Genomic DNA, 19,235 nt, shown 5'->3' with positions numbered 1-19,235 from the left:
AGCCAGACTGTAGGCACAAACAAATGAACTAAGAGAGCGGATTGAATTTCCTGAGCACAGTAGAACAACCACAGGCCAGTGTTTTAAATATTTACTTCAGGGCTCAGGTCATTTTTCAGCATTTCTGTCCAGATTAACCAACATCATTATTGCTTTGCAAGACAAGGCTGAATTCAGAAAGTTTGTAGAGCTCGGCCAAAAAACGTTCACTATAGAAAAGCCTCAGATTAACATTGATCAATGTTTATACATAAGGGTGTATTCGTTTTCATTTTGGATCAGCTTTGAAACGTTTGTCGTGTTTAATTACAGTGTGATGAGTTAAAGATGTTGGTCTGTTTGCTGATTGGTTGGTTGAACTTCTGCTCGGATGTCATTGGCAGTTGGATGAAGCCATTTACATTTGTTTAAAAACTGTGATGTGACATGGTTTAGACTTACATTTGTAAATTGTCTAATAACATATAACATACTACACTAAATCAACAAATAAATTGAATGGCATACTATACCATGACTTTATTTAATTTATACTAAGACATTTTTTTACTCTTTGAGTGTTTTTAAATGACTTTTTATTCTGCCTGAAACGTTCCCAAATCACTAAATCCACCAATGAAATCCAATTATTTCGCAAGCATGTTATTATTGTTATAACTTTTTATGTAAAGCTTGCTGCAGTGGTAAAGTAGAACCTGACAAGGTAAGACACACAAGCCTGTATTTAACACATTTCCAGGTTATATGGAAGTGAAAACTAAGGCAATTGAAACAGACATCAGTTGAATCAGCTTTGACTTTCAGTTGCACACAGTTTTCCAGTGTGTCTAGGTGTTCACTTTTGGTTATAACTCCAAATAAAAACCTTGAGAAAGTAAAGATGTTGGCATACATACAACCTGCTTCTCGCCAAGGCTTTGCCATAGCAATGTTAGCCTGAGTACATTATTATAAATGCCAAATGTACAAAAATAAAACCAGAGTTGTAAAAAAAAGAGAATTTTCCTAACAATGATCCATCTGAAGGTGGTTTTGTGGTCACACATAAGGAGACTCTTACTCACAGCTTCTCTGAGTCTTACCAAGTTCACAGGCTGTGCCCGTCCATCCGCGGGAACACGTGCATTTTCCGTTGGTTTTGTCGCAGGTCGCTCCGTTCTGACACAAGCAGCGCTGCCGACAATCTGCCCCGTAAAACCCTGCAGGGCATTCTGGGAGAAGAACGCACAGAGAAGACCATCTTGAATGTATTCACCTGTCATAAAGATGATTACTTTGCCCTGTGTTGTGTTCACTCACCTTCTGTGCAGTTGGGCCCGGTCCAGCCGGCTGTGCACACACACTGCCCGCTGGCCGGGTGGCAGATGCCATGGTTACGGCAGCTGCAGGTTTGGTTACATCCTTCCCCATAGAAACCGGTGGGGCACGCTGCCAGGAGAGGGGCAAACAATATGATTACCTCCTGATGAACTTTGCTGATCAAAAGTGGAATTTCCAGTGTCTGGTAATTGATACAGGCCATAGCATGGGGAACATCGAGGCGGTACTTTTTTTCATGTGTGACTGGGCTGGATTTTCCCAAATAACTCTGAAACCAAGCGTGTTTTTGTTCCACTGTGAGTCAGCGTTACAAAGATGTTCTCGGTGCCTTGATGCTGCTACACGAATGTCCACCAACACATCAACGTTTAACTTTCTTTGGGCAGCTGTAACTTACTCAGGTTGCAGAAAGAACCGATCCAGCCAGCGGGACAGGAACAAACTCCGCTGACGTGGTCACAGCTTCCTCCGTTAAGACACAAACATTTCTCCTGGCAGTCCAGTCCGTAGAAACCCTGAGGACATGCTGAAACACACACAGATGGGAACGCTGTTACTGACATGTATACATATTAAGTAGGTGAATTTGTGATTTTGTGCAAAGTATCTTCTCTTACCCTTTTCACAGAAGCTTCCAGTCCATCCCACCTGGCAGGTACACGCTCCACTCACATGGTCGCACAACGCCTTGTTGTCACACTGACACCGATGGCGACAACCAAGACCAAACATACTCGATGGGCACTCTGAGGGAATAACATACGACTTAGAGTCACAGACTAGAGATCTGTAACTTCAAATAACTTAGAAAAAGTTAAGCTCTTAGATTTAAAAAAGGAGTGGATGTAGTCATTGAAGCGTCCCCCATGGTCTATAAATCCAAATAAAGTGTTCTGATTGATGATTCTGAACTACGTTTTTGAATCCTTGAGTTTGAAAAGAGGGCCACCAGTTTTTCCCAGGATTGTTTTTATTTTTTAACAAACTGGAAGAACCAAAACACCCAAAGCTGTGCTCATTTTATAAACAAAGTCTCAGTCTTCAGACCTTCATCTCAGACTGAAACATCATTAAAGTGAAGATAAGCGACTGTCAGAGTGCAGGATTTCCCGTTATTTTTCCATATCTATATGACTTTCTGGTGTGCAATTACTTTATAGTCGTTTTTATACAAACAAACACTTGACATAATGCCACGGTCATTACATCACCATCATAACATATCATGAGAGATGAACACTGTGGTCGTTTAAATGCGTTAACACATAGCTACATACTCTGGTGGCAGTGTGCTCCTGTGTATCCGGCCTCACAGTTGCACTGGCCCGTCGCAGCGTCACAGCTGCCGTCTCCGTTCCTGCAGTCACATGTTTCTGCACAGTCTGCGCCCCAGTGCCCTGCATCACACGCTGCCACAGAAACACCACATACGAGTGAGAGGGACATCTTTTACTGTTGAATACAAAAGTGTGTGCAGAATTTGAAAAAGTTACCTTTCCTGCAGTTGTGTCCGGTCCAGCCAGGAGCGCAGGTACACCACCCGCTCACCGGATCACAGCGAGCATTGTTCTCACACACACACTTCATCTGGCATCCTTGACCAAAACGTACACTAGGGCACACTGAACAAGGGAAAAAAAAAATCGAAAGATTAGTCTTGATGGTTTACATTGAGATTAATCTACCAGAACTTCACAGAAATGCACGAAGGCACAGCAAGTTCCCATGACTGGCTTGGTCCTGAGGTTCAGCCGTCAAATGAGGCTTAAAGAGCCAGTTGGTTGTTTGAAATGGAATAGCATTCGTTCTTCCCAGTGAATCATGTCTGACGTTTTCAGGCTGAAGGATTTTAACTAACAACCACAGAGAAAAACTATTCCTCTGCCTTCTGACATGTTGCTCTATTTCTTGTCCAAACTGCACCACAGAATGATTTCCATACTCCAAAGCTCTGCCATCCTGCTCTGCTGGTTTAATGCATGTTGCTGTGGAAAACAAAAAAGGCCCACTGCGGATACTCACAGTTCTGGCAGAATTTGCCCATGAACCCCGGGGCACAGTTACAGGACCCGTTGTGTTTGTCACACACGCCTCCATTCTCGCAAAGTGGGCAAGTTTCCGTGCAGCCTGGACCCCAGAAACCCTCCGCACACACTGTGAAAAATATTAAATTATTAGAAATGATGTTACATGAGATCGGTGTGTTATTTCTACTCAGCTGTTAGAAAAAATCCCTTTGCACTCACAGTTCTCACAGTGTTTTCCTGACGTCCCCGCAGGACACTTGCATTGTCCCGTCACTTTGTCACATGGGGCGCCAGTGCAGGTACAGGGATGCACGCAGCCTGTCCCAAACGTCCCCTCTGGACAGTCTGACACAGGACACACAGGAGAGACTTGTCACAACACGGGAGGACAAAACAAACAGGAAACAAATGTACCTTAAAGTGTGTGAAGAGTGTAGAGCCACATACCCTGATCACAGTTCTCTCCATGACGACCAGGAGGGCATTTTCGTTGGCACTTTCCAGTCACATGATCACATGACACTTCTGGCGGACAGACGCACTTCTTTTCACAGCCGGCTCCGTAAGTACCTGGGTTGCATTCTGAAGAAAGAAGAGGGTGCTTACTTATCATGTTGAGACAACAGAAATACAAGAAAAATGGAAATCATCCTACTCTCCCTTTAAGTGTATTCATCTTGTTGTTCTCTTTAACAGGGCGTGAAGCAGCTGCTGGAGTCCTATTGTTCTTTATGTCATAATTTATTTTCTCATATTTATGTATACGTGCCGCTAAAAAAAGCCAAATTAGAAATGGCAGGTGCGCTGCAAATTCCACCTGCTACTCAGACACATACAATTACACTCATTGACCCCAAGTGGGCACTGTAAGTATAAAGTATAGATGTTTACGCAGCGTCCACACGGCAGCGTGCGTTGAAGCTTGCCGGCGGGCGTGTCTGAAGCTCGACCAACAAGCAATCACATGAATCTCCCGCCCCGGACACACAAGCACACGGTTTGATTGGCTAGAGCTTGTACTGGCATATGATTTGATTGGCTGACGCTTCCGTCGAAGCTTGAAAAGTTGAACTTTTCTCAACTTTGGAAGCGAGCAACGGAGGCAAAGCGAAGCGACGGAACCACAATGCAGTTCGGCAAAGCGTGACGTCACCCCATTCAAAGTGAATGGGAAGCAGCGTTGAAGCTTCAATGCACGCCGCCATGTGGACGGGCCGTTACTATCACCTTGGAAATGGCTTTGACTAGAGAACAAGTTGATACATTTCTCAAAAGAGTTGGTTCTCCTCGACGGAGTCATACTGTACAATTGTTATGATTTTGAGTCTCTTTATGGATTAAATCAAAAAGCCAATGGACTTGGCTGCACCTCACTCCTCGTTGACTGATGTGCCCCCTCTTTAACATCAAGTATGTGGGTTTTGACTTTTTGTTTGCTTCCTTGTGTTTTTTGTACAAACTTTTGCACAGACTTATTCAAAGAAGTTCTAATAAAATCTGTCATCTGTAAAGAAAAAAAACACGTACATACACCTCAGAGCAGATTAAACCCGCAGTAAATGTCGATCTGTTGATGACCATTGTCACAGTGTGCTTACCTTCCTTGCAGGTATTTCCCTGGTAACCAGGTTTACAGGCACAGGTGCCATGGCGACGGTGACACTCCAGAGTGTTTTTCACGACGCAGTGACACTCCTCCGAGCAGCCGGCACCGAAAGTCCACTTAGGACAAGCTGAAGGAGAAAAGACACAGAAGATAACACAGGGATGACATCTGACTGCTCTTAACAAATCCCTGCTACCCTCCATTGGCTCCCTGTTCAAATTGATTTAAATAGTTTATTGATCAAGTTTAAATAATGTCTGGGAGTCGCCCAAAGCTATATAGCAGTATTGTTGACCCTATTAGATCCAGTTTGCAGCCTCATGTCCTCAGGTCAAGCTTTAATCCAAAGGTCACTGATTTTGCAAGTGGCCTGAAAAGCAAAAGCTAAGGCTTTGCACCTTAGGCTACCAAAATCAATGACTCAATTACATTTTTAAGGAATTGCTGTAGGTTAGGGTCTTATTTTGTCATGTTTTATTTCTTTTACTGTTTTATTTTATAGCCACAATACACATACAGTATATTGTGGAATCATTCGGTTTTAATTTATGTTTACACGCTTGTTTTATGATAAAATTCACAATGAGCGTGTCAATTAATGGTTTTATAATCTGGTGTTCCTGACATGAGACTTCAGAGGTGAGTTAATGTTAGGACAGAGGGACTTACGGAGGTGGCAGAAGCGTCCGTAGAGTCCAGGATCACACAGACAGGCGCCGTAGGTCCGGTGGCAGCGCCCGTTATTGGCACAATTACACTTTTTATTACACTGCTTCCCATAGAGGCCCTTAGGACAGCCTGCACACAGGAAACAACACATAGAAGACTTCAAATAACGACCTCTTGTTGTGGTAAAGGAAACTTTTGCCTGGGACAACGGGGGGGACTCACCATCCTGGCACACGTCTCCACTGACCCCGGGCGGACAGCGGCAGCTGCCACCGACTGGATCACAGCTGGCACCATTCTTACACTTACAGGGGAAGGAGCAGTTCTTACCAAAATATCCCTCTGGACAGGCTGTGAGAATAATAAAAAGGGTCCATTACTGCTAATCTGTCAAGCCTGACTTCATAATTTGATACAGTAGTGTGAGTGTACACATGTGTTTCAGGAGTCTCTGTTTATGTTGAGCCAATCCTCACTCTGGTTGCAGACGATGCCTGTCCATCCATCAGGGCAGTCGCAGCCATTTTTCCATGGATTACATTTCCCTCCACTAGAACAGTCATCACACGTCAAACTGCAGTCATTGCCGAATGTGTCATCCAAACAAACTGAAAACAAGAGAACAATGGATTCACACTGATTTGAACCATCAACATGAAATTACAGTGAAGTATTTATCTTATTATTTTAATAATATTTAGACTTTAATCATGGCTTTTAATGATCACTCACACTAGTTTAGAAACTGTCTACGACCTATTTGGGCAGAAAATGTTCTCATTGGATGTCTGACGTTATGAATATGTCAAGGTTGGCAGAGACTTCTATCTAAAGTCACAGTGAAGTTAGGAGGAGCATTGCTTACCATACACACATTGGATGTAGGATAAACGTTAATGGTTACTTGCATTAACAATACAAAGTAACACCCACAAACTGACGTCAGACCACACATTTATTTGAATGGACAACCTGTTGATCCCAGTCAAATATTTGTCAGGTGAAAAAATGTAATAACCCTAAATTAGTTTTGCAGGCGTCTCTCCTGACAACTTTTAGTCACATAAAATGTTCTGCTCCTGTCAAAAGAGTTCAATTTTGGGCGACAGAAAACAGAGCCTATGACTTCCTGTCACAGGCTGCCAGGACATATAAGCCTCAGCCTCAGTCCTGCCAAAGACGCTGCGGTGTTACAGTAAGAGGCGACAGTCTGAGAGCACATTAATGGAGCCGCACCATGTGGTCTGTTCCCACCTGGAGTAATGAGCCTGTCAGACAGCTTCACCTCCCAGGAGTCTCGCTCAGGAAATCAGACACAGGTTCCTCTTTATTGCCATGATTGGTTAGTGGCTTTCAAGGGATACTCACCAAACTTCTCTGCCAGGTTACTCTCAGCCCTCAGCTCACCCTCGTCGTCTTCATAGTCGTCGTACCGCTCCAGGGGCTGGTTGTAGTCGTGCATCAAGAGCAAGGGGCGAATCAGAGGCAACTCCATGGCACCTCCGCTGGACAAAGCTTCGATTGCATCTTCTAGTGCTGCAGGAGATCAACAGAAAGAGAGCCAATTACACACACTGCAAAAGAAATAAAAAAATGAAAGTGTACAGAAATTCACCACTTTGATGAGAGACCTTTGAATTTTCTTGCAACAAGTGTAATAGTATGCAAAGTAAATATTTAATGTCGAAGCTTGACTTGATAATGACCCTAATGCAACCTTGATGCAAGGATTTAAAGTGCTCATAACTGAATGTTTAGCACCTTGTTTGTATGTTTTCTTTTAGTTTTCTGAAAGATATAGATTTAACGACATAACATTTCTTTTTTTATTACAAGTTATTCATATCTATGACATATATTAGAGACATTTTCTCCAAAAAAGGTAGTTCAACTTCACGTAAATCTCCCAGCTCTTTTCAAATAGCTCTAACCAAACAGACTGTACAAAAAGCACAATTGTACACGGGATGTTTTTTGCAGTGTGACAGTTTGCCAGGTTTCCTGTTGGCATGTCTGTGGTGTGGTTCCCAATTGGCCACTCTCTCTATAATTTGATACTCACGGATGCAGGACAGCCGGTCCTCGTCCAGACGGAAACCCCGGCGGCAGAAACACTGGAAGGAGCCGGCGCTGTTCTGGCACGTGTGATCACAACCGCCATTAACAGCCAGACACTCGTCTACATCTAAACAACACAGAAACAACACAGACTCAAACACTTTTGCTTCACGAGAAGTTCAGAGTAGCCAAGGCAACTTTAACATGTTAAACTTAAACAAAGACAACACTGAGCTTTTTGTTTTGACATCTTAAGAGTTAAACGGAAACTGTCACACACTCAACAGAGTCTCAGATATATACAACATATGTCTCTGAAGTGTTTGGCTTGAAATACCAAACAGATCATGCATTGTAGCATCCCATAATCCCCTCTGTTTCAGCCCTGTTTCAAAAGTGCTGATTTTGTGTCTTTTACTTTAGATGAAAATAAGGAGCCACTCCCCCACGCCCCTCTGAGAGATATTTGGTTAAACATAACACAATGGTGCTCTAGGAGGAGATTCAGGTGATAAGGTGGGCGGGTGTTACCTTGGTTGGTGATTGGCTAATGGTAACACAAGCCAAAAAATCGTTATGACATCATAAAGTGGCCAAAATCTGATCAGCTCAGGTTTTTATATAAATGGATCAGGACAAAAAGTGAGTGAATCTTTTTTCCTGAAACGTTCAGAATCTCTTTACACAAAGGGGACACATGTTTATGTATAAAAGACGTGAAAAAGTTGATTTTGCATAATAGGTGACCTTTTAAGTGTCAGTGCCATCCACACTTTCTGACTAGGAGTTAAACATACCATCACAGCTACATCCGTCTGAGTTGAGTCTGTATCCCGCTGAGCAGTAACACTCGTAACCCCCGGGGTAGTTGGTGCAGTCCTGCTCACAGCAGGAGCTCTGCTCTCCACACTCGTCCACGTCTGCCAAACACAACAATCACAGAGAATCAAATCATGAATCAAATGTTGGGATGTGATTCTCTGCTCACTGACTAACACTTTTTATAAGTTAATGTAAACTGCTCAGGTTTAACAGTCAATTCAGGTCAAAGTGAAGCATTGAAGCTAAAGTTTCTATACAGTTACTGTGAGTAGAGATTTCATCTTTTAATATGCCTCATAATTAGTTTAAATTGCAGCTTCTTACCGAGACAGGTTTTGAAGTCGTCATTGAGTCTGTAACCTTGGTTACAGGAGCAAACAGGCCCGTTGGTTGAATGCTGGCAGTGGTGCGAACAGCCGCCGTTATTTTGCTCGCAGCTGTTTACGATCTCCATCTCAATTTCTTTTCAGTGACAAAAGAGATATATTGTCGTTAAATTATGAAAATATCTTGTAGCAACTAAATGTAAAGTTTGTATGCATGAGATAAAAGGAGGAAGGGGTTCAAACTGACTGTAACACTGTTTTCCATCAGATCCCAGCTCGTAGGCAGAGTTACACACGCAGGCGTAAGAGCCCAGTGTGTTGTGGCAGCCGTGAGCACAGTAGGCCTCTGCTTTCTCACACTCATCAATATCTGCGACAAAAATAGGTCAAATTAAACAAAATGAACATCTAATCGGTGCATGTTCAATTCTATGTTTGCACTTCAAAAGAATCTGAGTGTTGATAGAAACCGATGTTAGAAACATTATCCGTCAAATACTTCTTAAAATTACTTCTCAACATGTCAAACCCGTTTAGTAGATTTATGAAACTTTCAATTTGATCACACAATATTTGTCAACAATTCAATGGAAATGTAGATTTTATTTCCATTTCTCTTGTGTTTCCAATCAACATGGATCAGTTCATTTATGAATCACCCTATATTGGTATAAGTTGCCACTACTTTGCAACATAAACCATCTTTATACTGTAACTATTATCGTGTTACAGGTGATTTTACCTTCACATGTTTTCCCGTCCTCAGCCAGGATGTAACCAGCTTTACAGTCACAGTGAGCTTTCCCTCCATCAACCCGACACTGGTGCATACAGCCTCCGTTCTGTTCTGCACAGGGATTCTGCACTGCAACATGAAAAGCAAAAAGCAACAACATAAATTCACCAGTGTCAGTCAGGGGGGGGAACACTTGTGGGGCATTGTCATAAAAAAACTCTAAAAACTGACATCTTAATGCGGAGCAGGTGGAGAGATTTAAATTCACACTGCCATCCTGCACCTCCACCTCATCTCTTTACTGTTCTCTCTGCATAGTTAGTGTGAGTTTGACTTGTGTAAGCCTGTCAAGCATCTGGAAGAATCTTCAGCTCTGCAAAAATGAGAGGAATCCACTCTCAGCCAACAATTACAAAATGAAAGCATCTGAGAGAAAATCATTTAAAAGACATATATGTATAATGTCATACACCTTAAACACCTGAACTAAGAACATCCATAACATTCACCTGTTTGCAACTTATCACTTGTATATAGACTCTTATGGCACTATTTCTATTCTATTTTATTGTATTTACTTGCACTATTTTTTCTGTTTTATTGTGTTGCACTGTTGGAGGAGCCTGGGACCTAAGATTTTCATCGACATAACTACACTGTAGCTATGTACGAATGACAATAAAAGCCTTGAAACCTTGAAACCCTGAGGGCAGTGCAGTTCAACGATCATGGAGATCTAGCAAGGACATCTAAATACTAATTTCAGAAAAAAAAACAATGAGGTAGACTGCTGTGATTCACTCCAATGTAATGTCTCATTGCATGTCAGTGAATCTCGCTCCAGCACAGACATCCTGTCAGATAATTACAACTGGCAGCAGATGCAGAAAATGTGTTTTTAATGCTTTAATCAAATCTTGAGAATCACACCTTCATAATCTTCCAAAATATTCAGTTTCCTTGGCTCTCTTTCCTTCTCCTTTTATTATTCCTCCTTTCTGTCTTGTGTCATGTGTTGATGTGAGTTTAGTGTTGCTTTACACCAGAGTTCGGGCACTCACGTTTACAATGCTTGCCGTCCTCGGCCAGCCCGTAATTTGGCTTGCAGCGACAGCGGAAATGAGCTACAGACTGCTGCACACAGTAGTGCTCACATCCTCCGTTGCTGATGGCACACGAATGAATGGCTGAAAAGGTTAAAAAAATAAAGGAAACATTTTGAGACATGATGAAGGCCAGATAAAGTTAAATTAAGAGACAGAAAGAAAGGCAGTCATAGCTTTATGAGAAAAATCCACCGTCTCCGCAGGAACACATCAATGCCCATAAAGCCAAACTGCAGTTTTATGTTAGTCTTACAATTGAATTGATTTGACTTGCTGTCACATCCACAGGAATGTTTTTCAGAGAGGTCATGAACGCTGTGCTGACATTACTACAATCAGCGAATACCTCTGAGAATTGCTTTGCTCTGAGCCACAAGAAATCCATCACCACAAAAGGGCCAAAAATCACAGAGAGATTTGAATGGCAGGACCTCTGCGATGGACAAAGCTCGTCCGCTGATGAGATTGAGGGCAGAGCCAACTCAATCATCTTTCCCATCCAGGTTTCTCTTCTTCATGGGAATTGACTTAACCTCAGTCAAAGACCCGGACTCAATGCCTTCAAGGGAAGAAAAAAAGGTAGATGCCGAACAGCCGGGTGCTATCAAAGACGATGTTTTTCTTGCTTCAAGGCAGGAGTCAAGATCAATCCATCACAAGTACACGTCAAACCACAGAGAGCTTTCCAGCTCAAATATTATTCAGCCTCACACTAAGTGTGTGGGATCTCACCCCTGCTGGCAGATCAAGAGCTGGATAAGACAAACAGAGCTTGAATTAAATGTGAGGACATCTGCTCTTCTTTTTCTCCCTCACACTCTGTGCTGACATTTATCCGGTGTGAACAGTATGGTCATACTGTACATAGTGAAAAATACTGTTATTCACTCATGAAGAAAGTCATAATTAGTTCTTGATCTATTGGTGAACATGCACACATTTTGCAGCTTGCCTCTGCACGATATGAACACTGCAGCCTCACAGATAAGCTCCACCTGGAAGTCTATCCAGATGTGCGCTGCGATTATTAAAGTAATCAGTCATTTCTTCACGCAACAGCTGTCACACGAGGGCCTCGCGGGGACAGTCGGGTCCCAGCTACAGTGTCTGTTAATAAGACAATGAAACCACTTTGCTTTATGAAGCCAAGAAACACATAATGAGTTCCACTCTAAATGTCAGGACACTGTGTATACATTCCTGACTGCAGACACTGGTGCCAGGTTTATACTCTTTTCCCGGTCAGCTATTTCTGAAAAACCTAATTCTAATGTATCTGGCATGACAGAAACAACATACAGCTAGAGCGGAGGTCAAGAGTGACAGGATAACACGCAGATCTGTGTAGATCTCATGTGAGTTTATAATAAAAGGGAGAATTTAATGAAAGTAAATCAATCCTTATTTTTTTACAATCTCTCATAATACTTGTGATACTTTGTTTAATTTGAACTAAGTATATTATGTGGTGAATCTTCCATTGTATATTTAAAAATAATAAAAGATTAAGCAGTGAAGGGGATTAAGGCGTGGAACAAGTTCAAACAAGGGTCAGTTTCTAAACCCAGAGGCCACAGTAAAGTCCATAACTTAATGCAATCTAAACCTGTTAATACATTGAAACAATAAAGACATGTCAATGTACTGTAAGTAAAGATGATATAGTGTATGTAAGTATGTTGTTCAGAGCTAAAACAATCGGTCAGTTCATCAATTAATATGGAAACACCTTGTGCCTTGTTTTAAGATTAGGCAGAAAATAAGATGACAGGAAACCAGGACAGAGAGATGGGGGGGGCGACCTGATGAAACACGATTTTTAGGATCAATTATTGAGACCTCTTTGGACTTGGAAAAGATGAAGACCATTTTAAGCGATTTTCCCACATTCTATGGGCCAATTAATACATCAAAAGTCATCCACTGTTTAACCAATAACGACATTACCATTACGTTTGAGCCTTAGTAGATTGATGCTTGAGGAAATATCAGATGGATTAACTCCCTCCCAAGAAAAGTATCTTTTTACAAGTTATCCACTAAAGGGAATTTAAAATCCACAGACTGTAACTCAGTTTGATATTACCAGCAAATATTGTTTTAATCATCTCACAATGGGGCTTTATATCAGGAATCAAAGGGGTCTTCTACTGCAACCTCAAATATAATAATAATAATAATAATAATAATAATAATAATAATAATAATAATAATAATAATAATAATAATAATACATTACATTTATAAAGTGCTTTTCCTGGTGCTCAAAGCGCTTAAATATGTGGTTTACATGATTAAAATGCCCATGTAAAAAATTGTATGTGGTTAAACGTTAATGAGATGATGACGGAATAATATTGCACACAGTAAATACTTACAGAGGAGTGTTCGAAACAGTGTTCCAGTGTTTATGTGAGTTTTAAACAACTGGAGCCTAATCACAAAGGGGAAACTTTGCACGTCTCAATACTCTGTATCTAATTTAATCAAAGGAAGGATGAAACCTCAAATCAAGCTGCGATGGTAATGTTAGTCACAGTATGCTATAACGAAGCCGTAGCAGGGCCAAATGTCCTGTTAGCAGTTGTATGCCCTTGTTCAGACTGCTGACCTTTTTTCCCAGCTTGTAAAGTGTTAGCACTTAGCGCTAATGTTCCTTACCGATGCAGGTGCGGCCGTCCACATGCATGCGATAGCCCGGGTCGCATTTACAATGGTACGAGCCCCTGGTGTTAACGCATCTGTGCTGGCAGCCTCCATTGTGAACCTGGCACTCATCAATATCTGTAGGGAGAGAAGAAGTGGACAGAAGCAGGCAGAAGGAGAGAGATCAGGGACAAATTAGTGCAATTTGACTACATCCCGTCTTATTATGAGAATAAATTGGTCACAAAAATGAAGCCCAGATGAGCTGCCAAGCTGAGGCAGGAATTTAACGCAGGTTTTCGGAGAAAGATGCACTCCAAGAGGAAAGGAGATGATAGATGAGAAGGGAAAGTATTCTATAAGTGCATTGCAACTCAAACAAACAAATCCCCCATGTGGTAACAACTACTGAACATTTAAACCCACATTTAAATTCCTTAGCTTCTTTTCAAAGTCCCTTGGGTGCTGCAAACATATGGAAACTCAAATCAGAGGATGCGAAACATACACAACACATTCCTCTTTGCCGATCGTTGAGATTATAAAAAAAAAAAGAAGGGGGTTCTTCGCCTGGGAAAGTGGTGGTGAGCCTTGTCATTTGACCCGGTTTCAAATGAAAGAAGCTGTGTTCCTAAACAACTTATTTTAGGGGTCAGAGACTGATAATTTGTTTTCTGAGTTACCCAGCAGACCCCCTGTGAGATCAGAGCTGATAAATAAAGCTCTGCTCTGTTTGGACTTCTGCTAACTAGGCTGCCTTCATCATTAGGAACATTAGGACATGAAGTCTGACCCGCCTCTCCTCCAGTCACCTGTTTGCTTCAACATTATTCAAATGATCATGGTGGAGGTGCTGAAAATAATCCTGACTGAAAATAAATGGTGTGACACATTAAAGAGGTGAGTGTGAATGTCTTTTGGCTGCTGCATGATGTCGGTAAAAATAGTATGCACATGAGAAAAAGGTTATTAGTCAGCGCCAAGTTTAATGTTTGGTTAAAACATTTCTTGTTTTAGGATGGTCCAAACTCCATGCAGATATGTTCAGCAATAATAGGTTTCAAGAAAGTCAAAATTCTTAGTAATTCCAGTGAAAAGATACCTGGTTTTATAAGCTTGTTTGATTATATAATTAATTAGGGTGGATTATTACCCTTATGTAATTGTGTCAATTTTAATTTGATGTGTTTATTACTATCTCATCGCTGACCACACAATCTGTGTTTGAGGCCTTCAGGCACTGTGTTGTAAACAATGCTTTAGTGAAAATAAACGGCCAAAAATGTGTTCTCAGCATTCATTATAGATCAAATCCCCTCCCCCTCAAAGAATAATAGACAACATTGAACCCTTAAGAAAGAATAATTTGCAAATAAATACATGCATACAGTTGCCTTTATAACGTATAATCGCCTTTCAGTGCGGTTTTTCTCAGACAGTCCGAAGACATGCCATAGATGTCATTGTGACTGTGATTGTTGCATGTGTATATGTGTCTGTGCTAGAGAGACAGCAACCGTGCAAAGAAGAACTGGGTGTAGAAAATGCATAGATAACACTTTTGGTGCCAATGAATCTAAAATCTGAATTTTAAATAATTTAACATATTAAAACATACTTATACTAAACACACGCAGCAGATACGGAGCCACATTAGCACATATCTGGCATTGTGCTTCTGGACTCCTGTCTACTGAATGCCCAACTATCCTTTTAGCTTCTATTTTGGTCTCCACCAACTGAACTGAAGGCAATATCTTTCTCATTGGCTGCTAAACTGTGTCTGTGTGCTGTTTAGTTCTGAGCAGTGCTTTTGAAAGACCTTTCTCTGATAACTACTGACTGTTACTGCTGGAAGACGAGGTGGATGAACTAAACTGAACCAATACAATAAAGATACAAACAACTTTCAATATAGACAAGATTTGAACGATGCTGCCTCTCTTTGCAAAACCTTTGCACTGATTCGTTAAAGGTTCACCACTACAAGCGATCCCTTTCACACATTATACACACTCATTTCATCCATTGTCAATATAAAACTTGTGTGTGGTCAGTGGTAAAACAAAGACAAGTTCATCCTTAATTTTACTCGTGCAATGGGACAAACCTCATGTGAGCATCATCGGAAATTGTATTATAAATAAAACTGTACTTGTAAAAACGTAGTGCTTAATGTGCTTCACAACAGACTGATTATAGGATTAGGATAAGAACCAAACTGCAGTGAATGAACTTTCATTTACTTGCCTAATGGTTCCAGTAAAACCCTTTCCAGACATCTTAATTCAAGAATATCCTACGGCTCAGCCCATCTACTTCCAATTATATCCAACAACATTTTCAGATATAATGTTGTGGCAGAAATTAGCTTTTAAACTTTCCTCCCCTTTGTTTCTCAGCTGCCAAACTCCAGCTCCACTTTGTCCAGGAAAGCTGGCAGAAACCCTCCCTTCGTCTTTCCATCCCTGCCGCATGCCGTCCTCTGGTTTGGTTATTCATGAAACGATCCAGCGCTATGGAGCTGCTGATCTTCTGTAGACTGCAGCGCACAGTGAAGCCCCTTCCAGGCTGCTTTCCACTTCCAGAACATGATCCCCCAAACAGCTCAGAGCCAAAGCCTCCGCAGACGTTGGCTTATTCAGAAACACATTAATTCACTGCCCGCAACCACCTACAGCACAGTGCATTCATCATGGAAAACTATTCTGGTCCATTTCCGAAAGGTGATTTGTTGGTACACATAATACATTATTTTAAATAGCAGTGATTCATCTTCAAAAATGACATCTACCAGCAGATCCGAGGGAGGATTATGAGCAATACGGTTATAATAAATGTAACACATGCTTCATCTCGTACATTTATCCCCAAGCACTCTTGCCAAACATGAAAAGAGTCATACAAATATTGACATAATCTGGTGAGAGCTATCTGGTATCTAGCCTTGGTTGGGTTAGCGATACTACACACTGTTCCTGATTCATAGCTCATGTTTCATGGGCTCTAATATTTGTAAAAGCAGTCCTCCCCTTCTCTGATCAGAGACAAAGTGCCAGACAGCAGACTGAGCCACGGACAAACTCTGACTACTGTTCGTTACTCCCTTACTGTATATAAACTTGTTGCATGACCAAAAATGTATTTATAGCATTATAGTACTGCTGCGACAGCCTTATCTGCATTTTGGCAGTGAAATTATCACCTTACCTGCTGCCGGGGGGGAATGTCTGTAGCCATTGTATCCATGGTAACAGTGTGGCCTATAGCAAATCCTCCTGTAGTAATTCTGTGGATAGTTTGCTGCAGATGTCAGGTATGCCATCGCTTCAATTAACACCAAAAAGAAAATCCACTGTCCTGATGATAAAGCCATGGTTGCAGATTGAATGCCTCACAGAAAGGTTTTTAAAAATATTATAATATTTACTGAAAAAATACAAGGCAATTAAATCATACTTTTTCTCAAGCAAATTTGCAATGAAACATTAAATGAATGACCCACTCTGCAGGTGCTGAATCCTGGTCTGATGTAACAGGGTAAATACTTCTTATTCACTCTGCCTCCTGACTTTTCTCTGCCTTCCTCCATCCCCCTCTCCCTTTCCCCCTCCCATCTAACCAAACTAAATCTCCATCACATTAAAGGTCCTCCTCTCTCTGCCCTCTCCCCACACTAAAGGTATATCCAGTGGTCTATGAATTACACATAAATACCTCTGCATTTTTCCAGCCAACAATGATTGATGCCTCTCCCTGAAAGATGTACACAACTTTACAGGGCCACTGCATTTTTTCAAAGAATAATAGTGATAAAGGGGCAAGATTTATGAGTGCACATCACTCTGGTGTTGGAGCATAAAGAATGTGAACTGAAGAGTATGTGCTGTCTATATTTTTCCTTTGATATATATATTTTTTAAATGCCACTAAAGGAAAGCCAAATGTAATAAGTGCCAGACATTCAATCCAGTGTTTCATATTTAAACATCTGAGAAAGGAATGAGCCTTGCAGTGAAATCATCTATTCAGGAGCTAAATACTGTGCGCTCTCATGATCTGCCAACACATGCACACAAACACAGCAGCAGCACTGTGACGGCACGTTACAGAGCTTATGAAGAGCAAAGCGTGGTCATGGTCAGCATCACTTCCCCGATTTGAACAGAAATGGCCCTTAAGAGACCTCTGCGGGATACAATGACTGGAAACTTCACTTCTTATGACCTCTCTTTTTTAATAATGCAAACGTAAAGCTCCTGAAACATACACCTGTATAATCATTACATCAGGACACAAGCATCTGAGAAGTACTCAGACAGACCAGCAGAAACTGATACACTGTGTTTTTGTCTCAGTGCATGCCAACTTCTTCAAAAGTCTGCACATAAAATGCATATTAATGCACACTTTAGAATCATGTGGACACTGATGCCAGCCAGGTGAGGAGGAAAGCAGCTCGCTCAGGCATGGACGACAGATGATAAGCCTGGAGCCATAACTTTTTGAAATACTTTGCCAGGGTGATAAAAAAACAGAACGTACTAACATTGAGGTTTTTTTTACTTTTTAAGAAAGTATTTTCGGGAACTGTCCTGCTCTGAGAGGTAACAAGAGCATCCAATAGCTGCTGATGTTGGACCTAACCCACACACCCCTAGAGCTCACTCTCAGGACAGGTGCCAAGCATGGGCATTACTCTCACCTTCACGCTCGTATTGGTCTGAGCATAAAGTTCATTAAGCATGACGGCTAAAATGTTGACACTGCTGCACTGTACTGAGCTGGACTGCAGTCACTGTTGGCCTCTTCCACTTTGATCATTGCCATTTGTATCAACAATGCTTATTCAACGGGAAAAATAAATGTATATAGGACAAAAATATTGCCTAAATAAAAACACATTTTGAGGAGCTAAAATCTAGGGAACTCTCTAAATAGGATTCAATTGTTAATTCAGTATTTTCTTTCGTTTTTCTCGGCACTGAACAAAAGATGCGTTTGTTTGTTTCTTGTCAGTGCCAGCAGTTGCATATTAACAACCCAGAGCAGATGTTTTTCATCAAAGAAATTGCACGTTGCCAAGGACAGTATTCCCTCAAAATAGTCATGTGGTTGTGTGCAATCAACTGCCGAGAACCTTTTTACTCCTAACAGCTCAATGAATGGATCTCGTCTCTCATCCAGACTTAGCAGACTTTGTGCGTGAAGTTCCCCCAGCTTCAGTGAGTCAGACCGAAGGAAAGCTGATCACTTTCTGCAAACTCAGCACGCCACACATGCAGCGCTAACTTAAACATCCACCACATCCATCCTGCTTCTTTTACTTCTGTTAATACTACTACCAATTACAGACAATTAGGACATTAATGCTGCGGTTAGCTGCGTTCCTCCAACAAAGACCAGTGGCGGAGGGCAGAGAGCTATGAAAGCCAGCTGTGACAACGTTCCTATCAACCTCTCGTAATAACCGTGACCTGGATCCCTCTGGTTCGTCCAGCAGACAGCCATACTGAAGAGCACTCTGTCCTCTAGGCTTGGCTACTGCACAGAGGAATCATTATTCTGATTAAAACACTATTGTGGAGATATTCCCTAATCATAAATGTCAAACCTTGATGGATCAAAACGGGAATGTCATGTGAAAATGCTTGGGAAGATGCTCAGTTAAGATGAGCAGTGGTTCAGGGATGCTGGGCCTCTTGATGGTAGCTGTGCTTTCATCCACTGACAGTCGTGAAACAGCAGAAGTCTACATAGTTTTAACATCTACAGTGTAGATAAACAAAGAAAGAAAGGAACAGGGCTTTGATAAGCACTACACAAAAAGTACAGATGAAGCTGATGGCGAAAACATACAGTTTGAAGGTGCACGATGTTGTGATGTTTTGATGGAAAGTTGAAGGACAACCAAGCAAC

The 19,235-nt window shown here is 41.5% G+C and overlaps 1 protein-coding gene across 2 annotated transcripts in view; it reads right to left on the bottom strand.

The window, feature by feature from the left end:
* Positions 1-19,235, bottom strand: part of megf6b (multiple EGF-like-domains 6b) — a 54,577-nt gene that overhangs the window by 7,391 nt on the left and 27,951 nt on the right. For both annotated transcript variants that reach the window (XM_034138878.1, XM_034138877.1), the window contains 21 exons: positions 13,332-13,454; positions 10,626-10,751; positions 9,571-9,693; positions 9,076-9,198; positions 8,827-8,964; positions 8,478-8,600; positions 7,685-7,807; positions 6,991-7,158; positions 6,099-6,230; positions 5,845-5,973; positions 5,623-5,751; positions 4,946-5,080; positions 3,795-3,929; positions 3,567-3,692; positions 3,343-3,474; positions 2,814-2,942; positions 2,598-2,729; positions 1,938-2,066; positions 1,718-1,846; positions 1,300-1,428; positions 1,083-1,211 (listed from right to left, as the gene is read on the bottom strand). In XM_034138878.1, coding sequence (XP_033994769.1) covers positions 1,083-1,211; positions 1,300-1,428; positions 1,718-1,846; positions 1,938-2,066; positions 2,598-2,729; positions 2,814-2,942; positions 3,343-3,474; positions 3,567-3,692; positions 3,795-3,929; positions 4,946-5,080; positions 5,623-5,751; positions 5,845-5,973; positions 6,099-6,230; positions 6,991-7,158; positions 7,685-7,807; positions 8,478-8,600; positions 8,827-8,964; positions 9,076-9,198; positions 9,571-9,693; positions 10,626-10,751; positions 13,332-13,454 — 2,742 coding nt within the window. The remainder of the gene's footprint in view (positions 1-1,082; positions 1,212-1,299; positions 1,429-1,717; positions 1,847-1,937; positions 2,067-2,597; positions 2,730-2,813; positions 2,943-3,342; positions 3,475-3,566; positions 3,693-3,794; positions 3,930-4,945; positions 5,081-5,622; positions 5,752-5,844; positions 5,974-6,098; positions 6,231-6,990; positions 7,159-7,684; positions 7,808-8,477; positions 8,601-8,826; positions 8,965-9,075; positions 9,199-9,570; positions 9,694-10,625; positions 10,752-13,331; positions 13,455-19,235) is intronic.

The sequence above is a fragment of the Trematomus bernacchii genome, unplaced genomic scaffold (assembly GCF_902827165.1).
Source record: "Trematomus bernacchii unplaced genomic scaffold, fTreBer1.1, whole genome shotgun sequence".
Classification (NCBI taxonomy): Eukaryota; Metazoa; Chordata; class Actinopteri; order Perciformes; family Nototheniidae; genus Trematomus; species Trematomus bernacchii.
Note: the sequence above shows the minus strand (reverse complement) of the source record. Positions and strands in the feature narration are given on the sequence as shown.